Below are 16,867 nucleotides of genomic sequence, written 5' to 3' on the forward strand. Positions count from 1 at the left end.
ACACACACACACACACACACACCCAAAAAGGAGCAGAGCATAGAAAGATAGTAAGGTGACAAAGAAGAGGAAAAGTGGGAAAAGATGACGTCAACGTTGGCTGCGTGAAAAACCCAAAGTAAATGCGAATGGGTCTGTGCTTCAGGGAGAGTTACTGGAGGGAGCTCCGGAGAGGGGGGGGGGAAGATAGAAAAAATGGGAGGGGGGAGAGGGAAGTGGGCAGGCCTGGGAGGAGTTGGCGGCGGAAGAGACCATCGGGCAGGGGCCGCGGCCCCAGTACTGTCCCAGTGGGGGAGTGGAAAAGACTCCACCCCCCTGGGGATGGACAGGCGGGGCTCTGAGGAGCAAAAAAAGAGGATGGGAAAAGCGGGCAGTCTTGCAGCTGCGATCTTTCCGCCTGCCCCTCGGTCGTCCTCCCTTCCGGGAAGGTTCGGGCTCTCTGGTTCTCGGGGAGCACCCGGGAGCACTTTTGTCTTCGGGAAGCCGCCACCGTGCGTGCAGCTCCCAGGTAGGTCGGAGCCGGCGTCCCCCCGCCTTGCGGCCTTCTCCGGCCTGTCCCGCCCTCTGGTCCTCCTCCTCTTTCTGTTCCTGGGACCACATGGATGTCCCCCAACTCTACCGGGAGCGCCCCCTTGAGCCTTGCTGCTGGAGAGCTGCCCCCCACTTGCCACACTTCCGGGCTCCCCCGCCCAGATTGACCTCCGACTTTGCCCCGGGAATTCCGGGAGTCCCGATTTCTGCCTTGTGATCAGGACCCAGGCGTCCCTTCTCCCTGTCCCCGCTCTTGCTTAGATATTCGGATTCTCCTCAGAATCACTCCCTGAGGGACCCCCGAGTCCCGCCTTCCGACCCCCAGGAGCCCCGCTCGGACCCAGTGACCCAAGCTCTCTCCTGCTGCCCACCGGGAATGAACCCGGGCCTCCTGGGCTGCTGCCCACCGGGTCCCGGGCTTGGGCCGCCCCCCCCCCCCCCTGTCTGCACTTTTCCATTAGGGACGCCAGGCCCCAGCTCCACCTGTGCGAGCCCGCAGCCCTCCGCAGCCCTCCCCAGCCCTCCCAGGCTCAGCTGCCCCCCGGAGCACTTTCATCTATCCGGTGACCTTGACCTGCAGGGCCCTCTGTTGGCCTGTCTTGCCTCCCAGACCCTCCCCCTCCGTCCCTGGCCCCTCTTGTCTGTGAACCCTCAGAAGTCAGTCCTAGCCTGGATTTTGTCTTGCCTTTCCAGGTGACTCCAAAGCATCTCTTCCTCAGAAAACATCTAATTAAAAACTTTAAGTGTGATCTGCTACATAGATGGGGCCATAAAGAGTGGGGACAAGCAGGACTCTGAGGTGAAGAAAGACTGGGGACCAGATGTAGGAACTTGACAAAATAGAGTCGTTGGTTACTTTTCTATGTGCAGAGGAGCCTGCAGCCAGAGGGAATGGGCCCCGGGAGCCTCCGACCTCCTCAGGTGAGTGCGGTCCATTCAGACCTGGTCAATATCAATAGTCACAAGCATTTGGCTTGACATGGAGGATGGTGTGTGAATCTGGCAAGAACTCACTTATGGATTGTCCTATTCCAAAAATGGTTATTATATTAACACAGTAGGAAAAACACTGCCCATCTTGTGTGTGTTTTTGACTGATTCACTGAGATTTTAATTTTAATATCTTGTCATTTATCCTTGTTTTAAGTTTACCAATGTATTTTTCCATTTTTAAAAATACAGATTTAGTTAATCTCTTTTTCTAAATGTTTGATGTGTGATTAGAAGTCCTCCCCCTTCAATGTATTCTCCAAAACACTTGTTTTCCAGTACAAAGACTAACCAACATGGTGGAGCCAACATGGTGTAGCTTGGCTGGAACTCTACCAGAGTTCCTGAAGATTACTTTAGCAGAACCTTAGAAATCTGGGGATGTTGTTTAAACAGTGTCATTTTTTTTTTTTTTTGCAATGTTGTCATTTCTGAGATCTGTTGTGACCCAGTTATTATTGAATATGTCACTGGTAATTCTCCATTGTTTACATCTTTTATCAGTGATCCCTGAATCAATTTCCATTCTTATTTCCTTAGGGAATGAAAGGATATATGAATTATTTCTGCCTATTTACCTTTTTTTGCAGCATCTCTATAGCATATGTTTATAGAAGTTCCCTAAATGACAAAGAAATATGCATATTTCTGTGTTGTCCCATTTAGAAGATGCCATAAGTTTTTTACCTCCAATTTCTTTAGACATTTGTTCATCGCTTCTGTTTTCATCTCATTCTACATTTGTCCATCTCCCTTTTCTTTTTAGTTCTTTTGTTGTTTCCCTTCATCTCTTGCTCTTCAACTAGAGTTCTGTTCATCAGTTTTTTAATTTCATCCATTTTTCTTTCCTTTTCCAAGGAGGATTTCTCCCCTTCTCCTCATTGTCCATCTTCCCTTCCAATTTGAGTCTGTAGAACTAAGTATTATGGAACTGTTAAAAAAGATTTAGCAGATTTTGGGATTTTTGAGAATAAATTTCAAATTACTTGTCCCTATCAGCTAAATTGAATTGTTCTAGTGTGTTTTAAAATAGGCCTAATTTACATGATGAAAAGCCTTCTGAGGGAAACTGACCAGGAAAAAAAAACAGACCCCAAAGTCTCCCTCTCTGAGTTTTCCCCAAACTTTTCAGGTTTGTGTGGAATCTATCTTGGCTGGGGAAGTGGCCCCGGCTGACCTGAATTCTTCTGGGGCTTACACTGGTCCCCCCAACATCTTTGACATGGGCCCCCACCCCAGCATTTCTGTTGTAGAGAGTGAGACAGCCATCAGGTCACAGACCTGTAACATACCTAGGTCCAAATTTCTCTGAGCCTCTTCTCCTTGGGTCTTAGAGTATATCAATTTCTTAAAGCTCTGTGGTTGGATTTGAAAGGGCACTTTTCTGCTACCTTAAGTTTGGGATTGTGTATTTGCACTGGAATTCTGATTCTGAAATTGTAGGGGATAATTATTATTAACTCTAAAAGTACAAACTTGTTTATTCTGGCATGAGAATTTAGAAATGTGCGCGTTTATATTGACGTGTTGTTACTGGAAAGTTGTATCTGTATTTGATTTGATTTGAAGTTAAAATTTTTGGTTCTCTAGGAACTTACTTAAAGAAATTGCATCTGTATCTCCTAGTTAGATGAAATATGTTTAAGCTACTATGTTGCTTGCTAAATTGTATATTGGGTAATTTGTAAAACTTGTATGAGCCGTGCTTTAACATTTTGTCGGACTAGCTACATATGTGGCATAAATTTTGTGAAATTGGATCCAAGACTATTTAGAATATTAATCTTAAGGTTTGGAAAGGCAAGGCAATTTGGTGTATAGGGATGTGTGTAATTGCAGAGCAAATTGTATCTGAAAGGTGTGTGACATGTCTAAAAATAAATAAAAAGTATTCAGGAGATGTTCCCCAGAGAGAAATAGAGTCTGGCTCCAGAATATTTAGGTTAGGCTTTAATGAAATGACACTGAGTGAACCAGGAAACTGAGGACTTCTCAGAATAATAACCTTGGATAATTCAAGACTCAGCACTGTTATGCCACAATCTCCTTGAACTGTTCTACCTCAGTTTCCTTGCACTAGTTTCCCTAATTGTTTTGACTGAGTTTCCCTGAATTTCCCTCAGTTTCCTTAACTGTTCTGCCTCAGTTACCTTAGTTATAAAACCCCCCTCTGGTTCATTAACATTGAGGACCATTTGCTCTAAGGTTATAAATTGTCAATGTGATACTCAAGATGAGGGGGAGATCAGACTTTCTGACTCCTAACTTCTTCTGCCCTCAAGAATTTATGGCACTATCCCTCTAAATATTCCAAAAGATAAGACTATTCTGGATACCTCATTGACATCTTTACTTCTATTTATTCAGACATCCTGACTCTGGCTTTTTTTTTTTTTTTCTGATTCAAATTTATTACAAAATAAGAGGGTAGTTCTAGAAAACAAAATTTTTTTAAATTGCTGAATACTGTATATAAAGATGAACCTGACTGACAAAATAATAAACAGTTATTATTCCTTAAAGTATACAATGATAACTTAAAGAAATGTAGATTGACCTGTCTTCTCTATCTTTAAATTTTCACAATACACTGGTAGATTCTGGGAACTTTATCTTCATCCTAGCAAATAGGAATGCTTCTGTGGACACCGGGATCAGCATACATGGCTTTGTGCTTCATGGCTGTTGCAGTTTAAAGGGATCTTCAGATCTCTTGAATGTATATACCTCCATGGGTACACTGCCAGCTGCCGCTGATTCCACGTGTGGATCAAAATGAAGAGCATCATTTGCCAGTTCTTCGAATGACACTGAGCAGTGCCCAGATATCATCATTTTCTAGTTCACCCAAATATTTGCGCCTATCTTAAATGTTCCTTTTACCCATTTTAAAGATACTTTAAAATTAACACAACCATTGGTGACATGGTATACCTAACACATCAAATCCACACAAAGACAATAGATAAGAATGGAAAACTCAAGTATCACGCACAGGCAGATTTAATTGAATTTTGACTAACATTACATGCAATCACATACTTTTATAATTCTCAATAAATTGAATTTTGCATTATGTGAACTTTTAATACTGACTCTGGCTTCTAGTAAGAATTTATAGCCTCCCTCAATCCTGACAGAACCAAATGGTTCTGAAAACTTCCCGCTCTTTTCTTTCTTTGTTTAAAAGTACTATAAAAAGATTTGGGATTCACACATTCATCACTGGATACTTTGAAACGAGAGTCCTATCCAGTCAATTATATTCTCCAATTAATAAAATATTAAAAACTCTCTAATCTCTATTTTGCCTCAGTTTCTCTGGCATTACAGCACCAAGGCTTAGTTTAATCCTTAGGCTCTGAGAGACCAGCCTAAAACATTTAAGAGATAAGCTCTTGACCTTTACTCAATTACTTAGAGAAAAATCTGACTAATTGTTTAAAGGCCTAGAGATATCTAACCTTCCCTGTTTGTCTGAAAAGCCTGAAACAGATCAAATCTCCTTAGTTACTAGCTCAGTAATTTAGAAACTTTTAACCCCTTTTGCTTAATTGATTATTTATCTTTGAAAGCAAGACAGACCCCTTTTTCTTTTCTTTCTTTCTTTCTTTCTTTCTTTCTTTCTTTCTTTCTTTCTTTCTTTCTTTCTTTCTTTTTTTTTTTTTTTTTTTTTTTTTTGCTGAGGCAGTTAGGGTAAATGACTTACCCAGGATCACACTGAAACCCCCTTTTTAAAAATAACATTTTGATACATGTATTGCTTAACCAAGACCCTGGTACCACAAAAAGCCCACCTGTATTCCAAAGGGCCAGTGATTTTAAAAGGATTAACAGAAGATGGGTGGACAAATAGTTTCTGTAAAGCTTGACTATATAACTATGAGTCTTACTTCTGTAAAATTGGCTTTCCCTACTCCAGACTTTCTGGTGAAGGGACTGCCCCACTTCTCATGAGAATTGAAATATAGAAACTTTTCTGTTTGTACCACGCCTTTGAGCAGTCAATTTGAGTTAGGGTCTTTGCATCCCACACAACACCAGTGAGGAAATAGGGATATAAGGGGTCTGTGGAAGCTTTCCCTTGAGCTCTGCTGCTAAGAAGGGTTAGCGAAATAACATTGGAACAAATTGTACTTAAGTATGGATTGGTAGAGACAATTGATTGATGGAGAAGCATGTTTTACTTTTTAAGGTTTATAAGAAATAATAGGGAAGGATTGCAAATTGGGTGGCAATTTTATATACCTGGGTATCTGCCCTCATCAGGAAAAGTGGAAAGAATCAGATTCTTAAGAAACCAATTCCTAAATTGACCTTAGAGACTAGATTGCCTTGGACCAAATATTTGCCTATTGCTTTATGAAAGAATTAGAACTGTCCCCTGAAGTGACCTGGGACTCTCCTCATATAAGATTGGTTTGTTCTATTTGGGAATAGAAAGAGAAAGACCCTCTTTTGAGATAGGATAAGTTTTTCAGGAATTATATACTGCCAGTATCCTCATCCCTTTTTAGCCCTTAGGAAACAAGCATTGCTGACCCAGGGAACACCTTTGAAGTCTGCAGTTTGCAAGAGAGTGGGTGCTTATTAAGTGCTGGAAGAAGCAGAGTGGGAAGGTCCTTACCAGATTTGACAGATGACAGACTGCAGTCTTTAGGCTGAAGAACATTGGGCTTACAGGACTGGTAGAGGATTGTCAAGAATGAATGATCAGTTAAGGACAATTTCTATATTAACTCTAAAAGTGACTTTGCAATTAGGAAAGGGAGATGAGAATGTTTGTACCCAGAGGAATTTTAACAATATTTGTGTTGTACCTGTTACTTATATTGAAAAAAAATTATTAAGTTTGGAGGGATTCCGCAACTCTAATGCTTTATATGAAACCAGGATATTTTATATTCTGTATGAGTTTTAATTCTTTATATTAGTCGTCTTAAAGTTGTGTCCATTATTTAAAGGGACTCTGAGAATAATAGTTGTTGCCTTTGTGCTTTTAAACATGTTTCTATTATGGACAATATGCAATTTAGAATGTTTCTATTTAGTGAACATTTTAAAAGCAAAATGATTTGCGTAATGTTGAACTTAAACCCATCTACTTAAATATGAAAGATAAACTGCAAACCTTCTAGGATGAATCTCTTACTGTTATCAATGTAATGCCATAGTCAGTACTTTTTAGGATATATGATCCTTGAGAGCTAGATTCATCTGAAACTTTGATGAATGAGATTTGCTATTGGAGATAAAATCCCCCGGAACAGTAGCTGACATTATTTGGAGTTTTAAATTCTGGTAGGACTGTCTGATAAATCATCAAGCTGGTGATCCACTATCTGACTGGCCCTGCTACTGAGCCCAAGAAGAAAACTCCAAACAAGAAGGAGATGTCTGTGGAAGGCTATCCTCATAGTACTTGGTGGGGCCTTCCTATTCCCAGTCTCTATTATCAAGATGATTAGAAGAAGGGCAAGGAAGGGAAGAAATTGTCTGGGTGATTTCATAGTTAAAATTCCCATAAGAAAAGACTGTTTCCAGGAGAAAATACTATTGCCTTGGTAAAAGATATGATCATCTTTTTTTTAGTTATATAAAACCTATATATGGTGTTGGTTTGAAGGTGCCTGTTGGAGACATGCTCTATGGTTTCTCCTGATAGCCCTCAGTGGAGTTATGTCCCCCTATATGATGCAACTTATCACCAATGTGGTTCAGAAAACTCTGCAAAATCACCAAGATGGAAGGTACCGTAATGGGATTAGTGGGATCGATGATGCTCAAGAGACAAGGGTGAGGACTGGCACCTGGGAGGATAGGTCAAACCCTGAAAATGAAGTAATCAAGAAATTGAAATTGTAAATAAAAAGCTATAATTAAAAAAAAAAAGTAAGAGACAAGGATGGGAACTGGAGTTTGGGAGGATAGGTCAATGAAGTAATCAAGAAATTGAAGAAATGAATAAACTTTGATATGAGAGGCTTTCAACTGAAGAGAGGGGGGATGGAATGAAATGAACTGTGAAAGCTGTTTCACAAAATGGAGACAGTGAGCAAGGGTCCGCTGTGGCCTAGGGCCTGCTTTCTCTCTCCAGAGATCACATGGTTTACAAGGATGGGATCTTTGCTTTGTGAGACATTGCTGGGGCCACCTTGGCATTGAACCTCCCATGTAAGGTAATTCAGTAATCCTAAAGACGTGCTTGGGTTGAAAGTTTTCCTTATTTGTGATTTAGAATGGGAGGCCATTTGTCCTGGCTAATCAGGGCAAAGATCCAGCCTATAGAGAGTGTTAGCCCAGACCCCACCATAATTCTTGTCTGTTAACTGGGCCCTGGCTCTCCTTGCCTAACTGTTTGTGGGGAGGGAGATGCCCTTTCTCTGGAGATCATAATAAAATGCCTTTCTGCTTTTGCCTTGAGAACTCTCCTTCATCTATTTGATGTATTGGAGCCGGAGGTCTTGTCCCACACATTGTCATCCTTAGGGTCTAAGTCCATGGGCAGGTTCTTTCCCTTCTGTACACTTTCCTTAAGCCAGGGGCAGATTTTCTTTGATTGTTAATTGTAGTTTATTTCATTTCCCCAGGCTGTCCTTCACTTGTATATTTTCCTTCTCTGCCTATTCTCTTTTATTTTCTTTGGGAAGAGTAAGTTCTCTATCTCCTTCACTTGGCAATTAACTAGAGAAACCATAGGTTCCAGAAGGATGGAAAGGGGACTGGGTGGAAAGGAGGCCTTCAGTTCAAAGACAGAGTGGAGAGCTCAGCTAGAAAAGTCCCAAAGTAGAACCATTGAGTAATGAGGAGGTATCTGAGCTTTCTCCTTCAAAGCAGGTTGGGAGTGCATTAGCCCCACCTCATGTTGGAAAAGGGGGACTGTGTGATGCTTGTAAAGGAAAGAGGTTTGTAGTAGCTTCTCTTGGGGGGGGGAGGAGGGAAAGAATCAGAGAACAGTTATCCCTCTGAATGGCATGGGGTGAGATCTCTCAGGAAATTGAGCAAAGCTCCTCCCACCTCAAAGCTAACACAGGCCCAAGTGTCACTTCCCATAGAATCCAGTGACTCACTGGAAAATCCCTGCACTCTCCATTGCCCAATCAGGTGTTGTCTAGGTAGGGGAGATCTGAATTAATTGGCTGCCTTTTGCCTTGTGGGGGATTCTCTTAAACCTGAAGCCCAGCCAGTGGGATGAAAGGTCAGCAGGGTGGGAGGGGAATTTTTCCTGCTGGGGCTCTATAACACCTACTCTCAAACTTTGCATCCCAAATGGGGAGATACTCTTCTGCAGAACATATAATAAACTTTTGCTTTGCTCCTAGAGATGGCTCTGGGTTGGGTTAGGGTGGTCTCCATCTTATATCAGATAAGACCTACTTGTGGGCCATCCTATGGTGGCTACTCTCCTTTGGGACAGTCAGCAGGGACACTCTGCTTTTTGGTATCTTATTCCTTACTTCCCTCCTACCCTGTGTCACATGTTATCTCCCCTAATTCTACTCTGCTTCCCAACCCCACTTCTCCTTACAGATAACTCACCCTTTCAGCAGGTAGCTAGCTAAGTGCTTTCCCCAACCTCATGGGGGGCTCTGTTTCTACTGGAACTTGTGAGTTCCACTGAAGAATTTGTCTTTCGTAGGGTCTCCCACTCTATTTCATGTTTGCCATTATCGTATCCCTTCACTTGGTCTATAACTATTCTTCTCAATAAATCCTCCTTTTCCCAGAGAGAATGGCCATGCTGAATTCTTCACATGGCTGAACCCCCATTTTTGGTACCTGCCATCCCTTGGTAACAAACCCCACACCATCAGTCACAACACTATAAAATGCTTTGGGGAAAATTCAGTCAGACTCTTACTGACCCTGGTTCCAGGAGCTGACTCTGACACTCAGAAATGGTCTGACCTCTGAGCAGATCTCTTCTCTGCTTTGTTTCCTGCTGTCAATTAAGAGTTAGGGTTCCCCTAAACCTAATTCTGAAGTGTCTTTCACCTTTATATCTCATGATTTTGCTGCTTTAGGAGTGGGTGACATTCAGGGATGTGGCTGTGGACTTTACCCAGGAGGAGTGGGGCCTCTTGGACCCTCCTCAGAAGGAGCTGTACAAGGGGGTCATGCTGGAGAATGCCCGGAACCTGCTGTCCCTGGGTAAGGACATGTCCCCTACTAACTCTGAATCTGCAAAGAGCATATGGTCATTCATTCCGTAGGGTGCAGTGTTTGGAGGGGCAGTATTAGTTAGAATGGAGAAAGTCCTGGTCTGCTGTGTCCAAGCAACTGGGTCCTCCTGCACATCTTTACATTGGATCATAGGAACCTGAAGGAGTCCTTTGCTGCTCCTGAAGCTTTCTTTCTCTTACTACTTCTAGGTAACTTTGAGTGGAAAAAACAAGCATGGAAATAATCTCAGATTATTTTGGCTAACTAACTGGTCCTGAATTTGTCTGGCAAAACTCTGAAAATGGCTCAGGCAGCTTTCCCTTACAATCCTTTGCTCTTTGGAATGGGTCTAGTATGTGGATTATTTTTAATGGGCAGAAATTTTAGCTCCAAGCACCTAATTATCCCCAGTACAGGAAGTTTGTCCACAATCTTCCTTCTTGTTGCCCTCAAATTCTAGCACAGGTGGTGGGAAGGAAATGGGAGAAAAAGCATTTCCTTTGCCAGGTGCTGAGCCACATGCTTTCTGTACAACACTGTGGCAACAATGTTGTGTAAGAACAACTTCCAGCAAGTTAGTTATTATTCTAAGTAACCAAATTGATGAAAAAGCACAAATGAACAAAGATGCTATTTTTATCCAAAGGAAGAACTGATGACTAGAAATATGTATAGTATAATTTGACATATATGTGTATCTACATGGTTGTATACATGTACCATATATATTTGTGTACAGTGGCAGACATTTCGAGGGTGGGGACAGGAAAGTGAAGAAAAAACATTTACAATTTTGTTGTTTATTTGAAAGAAAGAGCAAGTTTTATAGTGTGAATTTACTATTTCATGGTCAATGATCTTTTTTATTTTACTAAATTTGGAAATGCTTGTTTGTAAATTAAAGATAAAACAAAATATTATGTCTATTTAATATATTCACCATCCTAGTTAGATGATGTTGTTATCCCTGTTTGAGAGTTGAGGAAACTGAGGCAAACACTTTGATATACTTACCAAGGAGTATACAGTTTGTAACTGTGCAAGGCTTAATTTAAGCTCAGGTACTCCTGCCTCTATGCCCATGTCTCCCTCCACCACCCTACCGGCTCCACATGATTTCGAGATAATGGAAACTCTGGAATGAGTCTGTCATATGAAGAAGGGGTACCAGTGTAATATTCTCTGTAAAATGTAAAATTCTCTATTGAGGTTTTTTTGGGGTCTCTGGAAGCAGCCTTCATTTCAGTTCAGTAATCACCACACGAGTAGCTAGGGCTTAAAGTCCAAATCCTTTATCATCTCCTTCAAAGCCTTGTCTCTTTCACTTGGGACGTGGATAGTTTTTCTGGAGGCCTTCTGGATCTTGGTTTCAGTGGAGAAGCTAAGGAGGAGAGCCTGCCACCACTTCTCTGTCTTCCCTTGTTCTGATTCTGGCTGAGTTTGTCAGAGCTTACATGCTCTCTTATCAAAAGTGTGAATCTTGTGGAACTATGTAAGTACTAAGTATATGTACTGAACTAGAGAACTCTTAAATGCCATGGTAAATAACCATTGTCTCTATCAATTCCACTGACTTAGCAAATTGTTTCAAGTTCTGGTTCACCACATTCCAGGACTAAGGTCCCTCTTGATCTGGCCATGGCTGCTCAGGCCCAAGAACCCTTTGTACCCAGGTATGGGGTTAGAAGTTTCTGCTACAATGAAACCTAACAGGATAGGAGGTGGAGGAATAGCATTTGCCTCTTTCTCATAACACATTGTACAGCAGCAGGATGGGGTAAAACGTCTCACAGGTTACTAGCATTACAAGCACTAGTGGGTGACCATGGACTCACATGATTGAATAGAAGAGGGTGAATCTTTTTTTTTTTTTAAATAATTTTTATTATATATTTTTTATAATATTATCCCTTGTATTCATTTTTCCAAATTATCCCCTCCCTCCCTCTACTCCCTCCCCTAGATGACAGGCAATCCCATACATTTTACTTGTGTTACAATATAACCTAGATACAATACATGTGTGTAAATACCATTTTCTTGTTGCACAATAAGCATTAGATTCCGAAGGTATAAGTAACCTGGGTAGATAGACAGTAGTGCTAACAATTTACATTCGCTTCCCAGTGTTCCTTCTCTGGGTGTAGCTGTTTCTGTCCATCATTGATCAACTGGAAGTGAGTTGGCTCTTCTTTATGTTGAAGATTTCCACTTCCATCAGAATACATCCTCATACAGTATTGTTGTTGAAGTGTACAGTGATCTTCTGGTTCTGCTCATTTCACTCAGCAACAGTTGATGTAAGTCTCTCCAAGCCGAAGAGGGTGAATTTTAAAATGGAGCAGCTCTGGATCCTCACCCCATTCCCTAAAAGCAATTAAATTTCAGTTTTGTCTCCTTGGCCCTAACTGCTTTCCATGCCCAGGACTTCCAGTTCCCAGAGAAGATGTGATCTCTTATTTTGAGCAAAGGGAAGTACCCTGGATGCTGCACCCAGAAGGCCTGAGGAGCTGCCCTCCAGGTGAGTGTGAAGAAAGCAGGGACATGACAGTTGTGCTTACAAGAAACTTCTTAGGGTTACCATGAAGTAAAAACTTGGTTTAGGGAAGAAAGACCAGAATTGGAATATTTTCCAGTAGCTTCCTGGACTAGTCATTGAATCTCAGTTTCCCATCTATAAAACGAATGGCTTGCAGTCCATGGCCTTGTGGGTCCCAACTCCTAGTGATCATCTGTGATCCTATGAGAGTCGTTGCTTGGAATCTGGGGAAAATTCTCCAGAAAGAGCCAAAAGGGCTCAGGATATCCAAAGTGAGCCATTTCTTAGGACTTCCAGTCACTAAACATTATGGGCCTGCTCCATGTTGGGCCCTGGGTTAAGCACCAGGAACAGAAAGAGATGCAAAGGACATCTGCTTTTATGGAGATCACAGACTGTGGGGAAGACAATCTACTAGCAACTTTGTTGAAACCCACTGTGGACCAGGGAAATTGTTTAAATTTAGTGCCTTAGGAGGTCACTAATTAGTGAGGATAATAGTGATTTAAGGACAGCAGCACCGGGGAGGAAACAGTCAACATGAAATAAAACAGTGAACATGTGTACACCTATTGTGTGTCATGTATTAGATAAATATGGTCTCATGTTATCCTCATGAGAATCCTAGGCCTTCAGTGCCCATTTTAGAGATAAACTGAGGAAAACAGAGGTCCTGTAACTGGACTAGCAAGCTCCTGAGATGTGAACAAAACTCAGTTCTTACTGATTCCAGGCCCTATCTACAGTTTTTCCACTGTCACCCCAGCTCTATTCTGATTCTGAAACTGATATGATGAAAATGGTCACACATGTGGAAAATAGAAAAATTAGACAAGGTATCATGGAGAGATGGAGTTTCACTTTTTAAAACTCTAAACAATTAAATTTTTGCTAATTATTATTTTAAAAGATTTATATTTCCTTTGACTCATGACAAATATTGCATTAATAATGTACACAAATTCATTGAAAAGTCACTCGCAAATGTTTTTTTTTTCCTGTAGTAATGTTTAATAATGCAAAGCCACCTTTAAAAGGATAGAATTTTTTCAGATATATATATATATATATTTTAACAGTAGTAAAGTGGCTACATTTTCACTGACCAATTCATGTTGCCAACCAATGCCCTTGAGAAACTGTCACACAGAAGAAGACTAACATAAACAGAGGAGACGCCCAAATTAGAAAATGACCTGAACATTTCAGTGAGCAGCATTTCAAGGTTCATTTTTGTAGAAAGGTTGTAGCCTTCCATGACAATTTCACAATGGCTTCTACTCTGCATTGCTAGGGACCATGGTTTTCAGGTAGCCTGCCCTCTCTATTACAAGAATGGAAAGCCAGACAACATCTAGATCTAGTGGCTACTGGTTTGATGAGATGTGATTACTTGGTAACCCAGGAATGAGAAAACTATTCTGGTCCAGTCAGAGCCTGCCTCTGGAGAGTCTTTTTATATCTGTGGCCATTTGTATAAGACTGGCCAACCTTCTGGAATTTTGGAAGCAATTTAATGTCAAGTTGAGAAACTGAAAGAATGTGTTGCTAAGTGAAGCCCTCAGAATTTGATGTAATCACTGCATGATCTCATAAAGCTGTGTATTTCTGATCATGGTAGTTTGAAATCACTGCAGAAAGATAATTGTTAAGGTAGATAGATGCACATACATATCCTAGAGGACAATTTACCACTTAAGGTGGCAGTGATTAATTTTGGGGTCAAATCCCTTGAGTGGATTTTTTAAAAATTGTGTTTGTTAAAAGGATAAGTAGGGGAATATGATGATAATTGTTTAAAAAAAAAACCAATTAGTGATTACATCAAAAAGTAATTGCTAAGAACAAAATCACTTTTGGTTTAGGTAAAATATGAAAAACCAACACAAGAAACATTAGTGTTAGTATTCTGAATGTGACCTTAGATAATGTAATAGAAAAAAAAATAAAATTGATTGTTCTCATCAGAGAGTGATGGAAAAATTGACACTGGGGTTAACTTGTCAAGTACTATAGGCAGAAAATTCTCATTGATAGGGGTAAATTTCTGTCTCATTTGCTGGGATTTGAGTCAAGTTATTCAACCATTCTGAGCTGATGGCCTGAGCTGTGCACCAAGGGAGAAGGATGACACTTTCTATATTGTCCCAGGTTTACTGTGAGGATCCAACATATTTGTACATGAAGGCCATTAGAAATAAAATCATCCTTGGCATTTGAGCTACTGGGATATTTTTAAGTCATTGATTCTGCCTAGGTAGGATTTTTCTTTTTAAACTGGGGAAATAGGAAATAATTGAGTTTCTCTTCTGCCAATGAGGGAAGGAGATATAAATATGTGTCTTGTGTGAGTGCATGCCTGCATGTGTGTGTGTATGTGAGTGTGTGTAGTGTCTGTATTTGTTTTATTCTTTATTGTTTTTTTTTTCCCAGAAAGAGAATTCAGACTAGAAACAAAGGAACATACTACAGAAGAAAACTTTTCTGTGGTAGAAACTCTCAAGCTAAGATTCATACATGATGGTTCTGTTAATTTCACATTGCATGATATATGTAATAAATATAAGAAAATCCATATTGGAGAGAAATCTTATGAATGTAATCAATATGGAAAGACTTTTGCAGAAAGGGGAGCTCTTGCTTCACATCAGAGAATACACACTGGGGAGAAACCTTATAAATGTAACCAATGTGGAAAAACTTTCAAATATAAGCATAGTCTTCTTCTACATCAGAGGATCCACAGTGGAGAGAAACCCTATGGATGTAACCAATGTGGAAAGGCTTTTAGGCAAAAGGAAGCTCTTATTGAACATCAGAGAATCCACACTGGAGAGAAACCTTATGAATGTAACCAATGTGGAAAGACTTTTAGAGAAAGGAGAGGTCTTATAAGACATCAGAGAATCCACATTAGGGAGAAGCCTTATGAATTTAAGCAGTGTGGAAAGGCTTTTAGAGAAAGGAGAGCTCTTACTGGGCATCAGAGAATCCATAATGGAGAGAAGCCTTATGACTGTAACCAATGTGGAACGGCTTTTACAAGAAGGGGAGCTCTTACTGCACATCAGAGAATCCATACTGAAGAGAAACATTATAAATATAATCAATGGGGAAAGGATTTGAGAAAATGCCTTGCTCTTAATGGACATCACAGAACCCACACTGGAGAGAAACCTTATGAATGTAACCAATGTGGAAAGACTTTTAGTCATAAAAGAACTTTAAATATACATCATAGAATCCACACTGGGGAGAAGCCTTATAAGTGTAACCAATGTGAAAAAAGTTTTATTCATAAGGGTTATCTTTCTGTGCATCAACGAATCCACACTGGAGAGAAACCTTATGAATGTAACCAATGTGGAAAGGCTTTTAATCATAAAGGAGCTCTTAATGTACATCAGAGAATCCACACTGGGGAGAAACCTTATAGATGTAACCAGTGTGGAAAGGCTTTTTATTGTACAGGATCTCTTACTGTACATCAGAGAATCCATACTGGGGAGAAGCCTTATAAATGTAATGAATGCAAAAAAAGTTTTATTCAGAAGGGTTATCTTTCTGTGCATCAGAGAATCCACACTGGAGAGAAACCTTATGGATGTAACCAATGTGGAAAGGCTTTTAATCATAAAACAGCTCTTATTGTACATCAGAGAATCCACACTGGGGAGAAACCCTATGGATGTAACCAGTGTGGAAAGGCTTTTACTCATAAAGGAGCTCTTACTGTACATCAGGGAATCCACACTGGGGAGCAATCTTATGAATGTAACCAACATGGAATAGGTTTTATATGATCATCAAGTACAAATTACCATAGGTCTGAAAAGTGGCTGTCTCTATTTCTAGCAATTGGAATATTCTTCTTTTTAATAGCTATCAATTTGTAGCCCCTAGCAACTAGTTGTCCCCAGTACAGGAAGTTTGTCCTTGATCTTCCTTCTTGTTGCCCTCAAATTCTAGCACAAGTGGTGGGAAAGAAATGGGAAGGAAGAAGTATTTTTTTGCCTGTCTGTGCCATGTGTTTTCTGTACAGCACTGTGGCAACAATGTTGTTTAAGAACAGCTTCCAGCAAGTAAGTTGTTATTCTAATGAAAAAGCACAAATGAACAAAGATGCTATTTGCATCCAGAGGAAGAACTGATGACTAGAAATATGTATAGCATAATTTGACATATATGTGTATCTGCATGATTGTATAGGTATACCATATATATTTCTGTGTAATGGTAGACATCTTTAGGGTGAGGCCTTTAAGTGTAGATTTACCATTTTTTGTGTTTTACTAAATTACTAATTAGTGAGGTTAATAGTGGTTTAAGGAACGAACAACTGGGGAGAAAATCGTCACAATTAAATAAAATTGTAAGCATTTGTATGACACCTACTCTGTGTGGTGCACTAAATGTATATGGTCTCATCTTCATGAGAACCCTAGGCCTTCAGTGCTAATATTAGGCTCATTTTAGAGATAAACTGAGGAAAACAGAGGTCCTGCAAAATGACTAGCAAGTTTTTGAAATGGGAAGAAAACCGGGGTCTTCCTGATTCAAGGGCTGATTAACAGTTTTCCTACTGTACCACCAGCTCTATTATGATTCTGAAACGGATATGATGAACATGGTCACACACATGTA

The 16,867-nt window shown here is 40.5% G+C and overlaps 1 protein-coding gene across 5 annotated transcripts; it reads left to right on the forward strand.

Moving 5' to 3' along the window:
• Positions 1-252: 252 nt before the first annotated feature.
• LOC141556823 (zinc finger protein 74-like) lies at positions 253-16,613 on the forward strand. 5 transcript variants are annotated; one of them, XM_074291659.1, is made up of 5 exons: positions 253-508; positions 1,225-1,452; positions 9,546-9,672; positions 12,110-12,205; positions 14,657-16,613. In XM_074291659.1, the coding sequence occupies exons 2-5, from the start codon at positions 1,423-1,425 to the stop codon at positions 16,024-16,026; spliced, it is 1,623 nt and encodes a 540-aa protein (XP_074147760.1). In that variant the 5' UTR covers positions 253-508; positions 1,225-1,422; the 3' UTR covers positions 16,027-16,613. The 5 variants fall into 5 exon arrangements, with proteins under 5 accessions (XP_074147760.1, XP_074147770.1, XP_074147796.1 ...); XM_074291669.1 differs by lacking the exon at positions 9,546-9,672; XM_074291695.1 differs by lacking the exon at positions 14,657-16,613 and having other exon boundaries at positions 11,974-14,647.
• The last annotated feature ends 254 nt before the right edge of the window (positions 16,614-16,867 follow it).

This window comes from Sminthopsis crassicaudata, chromosome 1 (genome assembly GCF_048593235.1).
Source record: "Sminthopsis crassicaudata isolate SCR6 chromosome 1, ASM4859323v1, whole genome shotgun sequence".
Classification (NCBI taxonomy): Eukaryota; Metazoa; Chordata; class Mammalia; order Dasyuromorphia; family Dasyuridae; genus Sminthopsis; species Sminthopsis crassicaudata.

Coding starts and splice junctions, on each gene's coding strand:
- LOC141556823 (XM_074291659.1), top strand. CDS start 1,423: ATGGGCCCCGGGAGCCTCCGACCTCCTCAG. Junction 1,453..9,545: donor GGAGCCTCCGACCTCCTCAG/GTGAGTGCGGTC, acceptor TTGCTGCTTTAG/GAGTGGGTGACATTCAGGGA. Junction 9,673..12,109: donor CCGGAACCTGCTGTCCCTGG/GTAAGGACATGT, acceptor TTCCATGCCCAG/GACTTCCAGTTCCCAGAGAA.